Source organism: Pelmatolapia mariae, linkage group LG17 (assembly GCF_036321145.2).
Source record: "Pelmatolapia mariae isolate MD_Pm_ZW linkage group LG17, Pm_UMD_F_2, whole genome shotgun sequence".
NCBI classification, from domain to species: domain Eukaryota; kingdom Metazoa; phylum Chordata; class Actinopteri; order Cichliformes; family Cichlidae; genus Pelmatolapia; species Pelmatolapia mariae.
In genome coordinates, this window is record NC_086242.1 from 23,762,410 (window position 1) to 23,769,710 (window position 7,301).

The 7,301-nt window shown below is 45.5% G+C and overlaps 1 protein-coding gene across 2 annotated transcripts; it reads right to left on the bottom strand.

Annotated features, from left to right (window-relative positions):
* ovch1 (ovochymase 1) lies at positions 1–7,226 on the bottom strand. 2 transcript variants are annotated; one of them, XM_063501052.1, is made up of 13 exons: positions 6,274–7,226; positions 5,957–6,052; positions 5,204–5,387; positions 3,614–3,689; positions 2,971–3,160; positions 2,750–2,889; positions 2,468–2,618; positions 2,350–2,391; positions 1,996–2,215; positions 1,742–1,899; positions 1,557–1,655; positions 1,257–1,390; positions 1–185 (listed from the first exon to the last, which is right to left on the bottom strand). In XM_063501052.1, exons 1-13 carry the CDS (start codon positions 6,311–6,313, stop codon positions 24–26), a joined length of 1,692 nt encoding a protein of 563 aa, XP_063357122.1. In that variant the 5' UTR covers positions 6,314–7,226; the 3' UTR covers positions 1–23. The 2 variants fall into 2 exon arrangements, with proteins under 2 accessions (XP_063357122.1, XP_063357123.1); XM_063501053.1 differs by lacking the exons at positions 5,204–5,387; positions 5,957–6,052; positions 6,274–7,226 and adding an exon at positions 4,310–4,427.
* Positions 7,227–7,301: the final 75 nt, after the last annotated feature.

Consider the following 7,301-nt stretch of genomic DNA (forward strand, 5'->3'; position numbering starts at 1 on the left):
TTGATTAAAGAGTTTATTTTCAGTCAGAATTTGAAAATCATCTTTCTGATCCACGACTGATAATCTGACACTCTGGTGAAGATGGCTGGCTTCTCTGAGTCGCAGTGCCAGCTGCCCCATGTGACAACACCAAACAGGAAGTAGGTGCCATATTTCTGACAGAAGAGTGGTGCTCCAGCGTCTCCCTGCCGAGACAAAGAGTCAGTTTCTCCTGATGGTTATCATCATACACACATCAACCAATAACCAGATGAGGGCTGAAGGTCTTCCACTTCAGCCATGTTGGATCCATAAATATTTGGACAATGTTTTTGTTAATCAACATTGAAGTGAAGACTTTTAGCTCTAAATCAAGAGGTTTAACAAAATATTACAGTAACTGTTTATGAAGTACAGACATTTTTATACTCAGCAGGCCTAACCTTCACGGCCAAGACACAAAATATGAATGATGAACATTTATTGATAATGAAGCAGCAAACTAGACCCTCAGTTTGGCATTAAATACCAAACTGAAGGCAGAGAGCCAGAAAGCATCTGAAAGTGCTGAAGCAAAGACCTGCACAGAATCTCGAGGAGGAAACACAGCAAGTAGTCAACGGGGATTTTTATAAATTTGAGAAATTGTTCTTATATTTATGCTATTGTTCAAGTACTTATGGACCCAGCTGGAGCTACAGGCTCATGAACCTCAGACTTGGAACATTTCCTTCTGGAAGAAACACTGATTAAGGTAAAACCCAAGCAACTTTTGTAAAGAGTTAAAGAACAGCTTATGATTACAGAGAGGCACCACAGACTGGACATGAGATCATGTGGTTTAGAGTCGATCACCGTCCCTAACAATGAGGAGTGTCCAGATCATCAAAATAGCTATAGGATTTAAAACCCATAAAGATAATAAGAGAAATGTATAAATCCTCATAAAACCTTGTTTATCCTCCCTGATAAATGTTTAAAATGGAAAATCCACAACGCTGAAATCACCTAAAGCACCTCAGTGATGTCATTTCTCTTTCTTCACAAAGCTTGTGTTCAGTGATGCATTCTTTAAGGGAAGAAGATGTTTCACTGATACATTACATGGATGGATAGATGGATATCCATCCATCCTGTATTAAAAGCTTTACAGGTGGTCAAAACAGCTCCCACCAACACTGATCATTAATGGTATCCACTGCTCTGTGCAGTAGATGAAGTTGTGCCTGACAGCTGTGCTTTGAAAGGAACACCAAACCGATGTCGGGTTTAGTTACCATACAGGATGTGGAGCCTGCAGGATGTGAACAGATGTGAGAGTCAGTGACGAAGCCTCCCCATTTCTGCCTGCAGAAGGTTGCGTTGACGAGTGTGAGCCCAGTGTGGTGCAGCCGGTCTGGATCAACACCCTCTACCAAATTAAGAAGGGTCAGTGTAAAGTACGATCAGGATACAGAGGTCTGAAGTCCTGTCACATGACTCAGTCTGATCACACACCAAACCACTGGTTGTTCCTGTTCTGTACACTATGCAGGAGGAATGAGGATGTTACCTTGCAGGAGGAATAAGGATGTTACCTTTCGCTTTAGTTGCTCCCCAGCCAGCTGTGATACAAGACCAGGTGTCATCCAGGTCGTCATCCTCATCAGGGACACAAACTGGAGACACTTCAGAACCTGTAGACAGAGTCAGGGCACAGTGAAGACTTCTCAGACACAGTGAAGACTTCTCAGAGTCAAATCTCCTGAAGGTTCAGGCTCACCAAGTCTGGCAGCAACGCTCAGGTGAAGCAGTGCCAGGTCAGACTTCGGGGGGAAGCCCGTTTTCTGTGGTGGGTTAAAGACTTTGTCCACTAGGATTGTTTGAACTGGCAGGAACTTGATGTCATGAAGCCCCAAAACTGCCACATCCTCTTTAGCCCTGCAGGAGGAGGAGGTCAGTAGGAACATTAGCAGAGCTGAAACGTGACAGATTACACTGCAGTACTGGAGCCAGTATTAATTGTAGCAGGACTACCTGACGCCGCAGTGTTTGGCGGTGATGACCCAGTGGGGGTGGATCAGAGCGCCGCTGCAGTAGTGGCGACCATTAGACTGTAGGCTGACCTGCCAGGGCCAGAGGAAGGGGCAGGACTCAGTCACATTCACCACGGACAACACGCCGTCTACGGACAGCGAGATTTCGGCGAGGCCGGGAGTCTGATCACAGCCGGAGCTCTGCTGCTTACCGCACTCCTCTGTTACCCAAACAACATGCAGGAATGGACAAAATAGAAACACCTGAACTACATGTTGATACACTGACTGGTGGTTCTTCTGTTGCAGTTTAAAGATGGTGTGATTAAAAAAAAAAAAGAGAGAAAAAGCTTACCTTCATCTATGAGGTCATCTTCAGACACTTGAGCCTGATCACCTGGAAATGGAAGAAGTCCATCAGAACAGACTCCACCTGCTGCAGGTGTAGAAAGGTTGTGGACTCTGAAACTCACCCATGGTGTCAGACATCCACTGAGCATGCTGCTGCACTCTGGTGTACACTCCAGGTCTTTTGGCTCGACCACAACCCACCCCCCAACTCACCAAACCTGCCAGCTCATACCTGGTGCCTGTGAAGCAGGACAGAGGACCTCCAGAATCCCCCTGACACACAAACAGGAACACAGACACCACATGAGTTCCTCAATACTCTCCAGACTCATGCTGACTGAGGTTTCCTGGTCCACATGTTGAACATTCCTTGTTTTCAGGCTGCACAGATGTTTAGCTTGTACCTGACAGGCATCCAGTCCCCCTTCATCCTTCCCAGCACAAAACATGGAGGGCCTGATCCTGCCCAGGTAGTACTGGTTGCAGGTATCTGAGGGCAGGATGGTCACGTTCACTTCCTGCAGTCTGTTGACTCGAGGGCCATCTGGTGATGGAGAAAGAACACAAAGGCTCAGATCACACCTGAAGAACCCCAGCTTCCTGTGTACAGCAAATATTTCCTCACTCTCTCGGGTGGAGCCCCAGCCAGTGATGGTGCACTTCATGAGCAGAGGCAGTGGCGTCATCCAGATGTCGATGGGTCTGACGAAGTGGTTGAACTCCAGTGGTTTCTCCAGCTTCAGCAGAGCGATGTCGCTCTCTTTAGACTGAGTGTTGTAGCTGTGATGGATGAAGATCATGGAGACTCCCACCAGCTAAGCAGAGAGATGGGAACATTTTCTCATCTCACATCAGGACGATTGTCTGTGCTGCCTCAGAGGAACCAAAGAACCAAGAGAACACAGCCTGGAGCCTAACCCTGATCCCACCCAGATATCCACAGACCGAGGCTCCTCAGCACCCCAACAATAAATGACAGTGAAAACCAATCATATTATTATTTCTCCTTAAAACATCGTAAGCTATGCAGAATATCTTAGGTCACTACCTCTGTTTTTGCAAAGTGACAAAAATCCTTGTGCAGTGTGTTAGCACATGATGGTACGACCCACATTTTAAGTTTTGTTCTAAGCTGTCCGTCGGACATTTCAGAGGGTCATCAGTGAAACCCTGGACACAGAGTCACTGCTGTCTGCAATGCTGCTCGACTGATCAGCCTTCAGCTTACGTTTTTGATGACAAACAGAGTTTACAGTTCAGCGCCTGACCTGCTCCTGAGGCTCCTCAGCTTTATCCAGGTCATGTTTTCCAGCAAGAACCGTCCACAAGGATGCTTTACTATGCCTGTAACACAAGTCATGACATAATACTTAGTTATAGTACCGGTGTATTATTGTACAGTCTTTACATTACAACATAAAACACCTCGGGGTGACTGTTATTATTACACTATATAAATAAAGTTAAACTGAGCTGACTTAGTTTGACGTGTACTCAGTAAGATAAGATAAGACAAGACTTTATTGATCCCACGGCAGGGAAATTTGTGCATTTCCTCAGCTCAGGTACAGATATCAGAAGAAAAATACAAAAAATACAAATACAATACAATTAATACAAAATAAGTAAAATAATACACTATATACACTACGGTAGCACACACAGTATGTGACATAAATAAAGACATAAATTTAACTATTCTACCATTACTATTACTGAGTAATAGATATGAGTATAGACATGTACACACTAAATATACATATACCTGCATACATCCATACATATAAAGGTACATTATGCATGAAGTGTGACCGTGGATGTCCACAATTTCCAGTGACTCATGACATTGTGATTGAGGAGTTATAGAGTCTAACTGCTGTTGGGATGAATGATCTGCAAAAGCGCTCCTCCCTGCAGTGATGGTGTTTCAGTCTCTGACTAAAGGAGCTGCTCAGCACACTCACAGACTCATGCAGAGGGTGATGTGGGTTGTTCATGATGGGTGTCAGCTTTACTAAGATCCTCCTCTCGCCCACTGGCTCCAGAGGACATCCCAGCACAGAACTAGACCTCCGCACCAGTTTGTCAGTCCTGCGCCTGTCCATGCATCCGCTCCCCCAGCAGGCCACTGCAAAGAAAAAGGCAGATGCTACCACAGTGTCATAGATTGTCCTTAACAGAGTCCTGCAGACTACGAAGGACCTCAGTCTCCTCAGCAGGTGGCGTCGACTCTGGCCCTGCTTATACAGGACGTCTGTATTTGTAGTCCAGTCCAGTTTATTGCTGAGGTGAACAACCAGGTACTTGTAAAAGTCCACTATCTCAATGTCTTTTCCTTGGATGTTAACCAGTGTTGTAGGGGTTTACTTCCTCCTGAAGTCTATGACCATCTCCTTTGTCTTGCTGGCGTTGATTTGGAGTGCGTTGGTCTCACACCAGCCAACAAAGTCAGTGATGACCCTCCTGTATTCCTCATCATTCCTGTATGATATGCATCCGTTGATGGCTGTATCATCTGATAACTTCTGTTGGTGGCAGTGGTCCGAATTGTAACAGAAGTCCGAAGTATACAGGCTGAACAGAAAGGGTGAGAGAACCGTGCCCTGTGGCACCCCTGTGCTGCAGATTACCACGTGGAACACCGAGGTGGTAAACCTGATCCTGGATCTGTCCTGGTGTCAGATAAGGTTGTTCTGAGCCAAAAACGCTCTAAATGTATTACATGTACTACTGCTACCATCTGACCAGGTCTGACGCTGGAACCCTCTCTGAACATCTCAAACTATTCTAAACTATTCAAAAAAATAAAATAAAAAAATGAAACAACCAAGCCAACTGCAGAGAATGTGACTTCTGACCTTATGAAGCAGTGGGCAGCAGAGATGACCCACAGCGGGCTGACGATAGCACCCCCGCAGGCCGGCATGGAGGCGAGCTGCAGGGAAACCTGCCAGGGCCACGAGTGAGCCCAGGCCTCCTGACCCCCGATGATTCGGGTTTCCAGCTCCTGCTCCAGCACGAAGGAGCGCACCCCGGCGAGGTCTAAGAGCAGAGGTCAGAAGAGAGCTCAGCTAATTATTTCAGATAGAAACTGTTCAACAGCCGCCAGTGTTACAGAAAAAGGACCATAAATATATAAATAAGGTTTAAGGAGAAACTTCGAAATAAAAGCACAGACAGCATGGTACGACAAATAAAGAGTTAAAATATTTCCAGCACTAACTTAAAAACATGAAACATTTTTATTTGTCACAGTGAAGATCTGGCAGAGTTTCACAGGATTTTACTGTTGCTGTTTTAATACAAACTTACATACTTTAAAGTCACATTTCTAAATTATGTTTAAAAACCTTTTTTTTTTAAATATTTAAATCATATGTGTATGGTCCATCCTCTTCAAAAACTCAAATATTTCCATTTTAATACAATTACAAGCCCATAACTATATTTGATAACAAAATAAAAATATTTGTAAAAGAAACTTGTTATACATATTTTCTTTTCATGAGGCCATTTTATTTTTATTTTTCATTTTACTGAGCATCTTTCATATCACCGGGTTCCCACGTGTAACGTAAAAACCTCGGACTCGTCGTTAACGCGTGGATCACCTGTGAAGCCAAAGCGTGCGGAGAACAGCGAGCTTTCCTGCGCAGTTTCATTTACAGTGGAGTTCCGCTGATTCTGGATCTGTGTCGAACCTCCAGCTGCAAACAAAACATTAACAGCTGTAACGCGCAGCAAACATAAAAACATTTAAAACGTTTTTTGGAGTCGGTGTGTCTTCAGGACACTCGAGGACACCCTCAGGTGTAACAGTTGTAAACTCTGAATCCAAAAACAGTCCTACTAGCAGGCGACTGATCAGGCTGCACAAACACAAACCAGCAGAGTGTGTGTGTGTGTGTGTGGTGGGGACTTGTCTCACCTGTGTGGACCGACAGAACACAGACGACCAGCAGCAGCATGTCTGTCTCACGTTCACCTTCAGAAGATTTACAGGCTTCACGCTGCTGAGCTTCACCTTCATCAGCCTGACCTGTGTGATTGCACACACCTGTACGAGACCCCTCCCCCCACTGTCAGTCTGCAGCATTTAGTGTGACAACAGGTGGGAGACAGGTGAGCCCCCCACTGTCTGTGTTGTCCCTTTTCCACTGAGGATTCCAGTTCGGACCCAGTTTCATTAGAAGACTGGTACTGCTGATGTCAGCGTCAGTGGGAGGAGCTTCTACTAGAAATTGTAGCTGGAGCTGGCTTTGCGTGTGCACGCGTCACTGGAAGGAACAGGCATAAAATCAAAGAGCGCAGTCCCGCTGATAGTGCTGGAGGTGAGTAGAGCGCGCTGCTGTTTTTGTGTGTTGCTGCAGCAGCCACGTCACGGCGTGGGGCCGTTTGAAACAGCCTCTGAATATCCCACCATTCAGAAACGATAGCATGACATCAAGTCAGAGCTCTGAGTGGAGCATCAGGTGCTGTCACCGGTAACACAGTAAAATGGACCGTGACAGTCATTTTATAAAGAGTTTCAATTTATGGTTCATGGCGCTTGCACACAAACTAAACAAAGCTCAACGTTCACGACAACCACGAGTTCAGACTGAAGTAACGACGTCTCTCGTGGTGGTCCTTTGACGGAGCGAGCAGTGTAAACACGTCTGCACAGACACGCCGTACACTGCTGCACAGACAACTGGATGATGACATGGTGAAATAAATCCTGCATGAAAGCTTTTTCAACTCTTTCAGTGAAACACTGTGAATGACGCGTTCACTGTCGCTCACAAATGTAAGTGATGATCCAGTGCAGCGATGAAGGACCAGAGCTGTGCTCGAACCTGTACTCACCTGCTCCAATTCGAGACTTGCAGTCAAGCCAGCCTCCAGTTTGTTTTCTGTTCCCTGTGTATTCAAAGTATTACGGGAAGGGATGTGGAAACTGGTTTTCAAAATAAA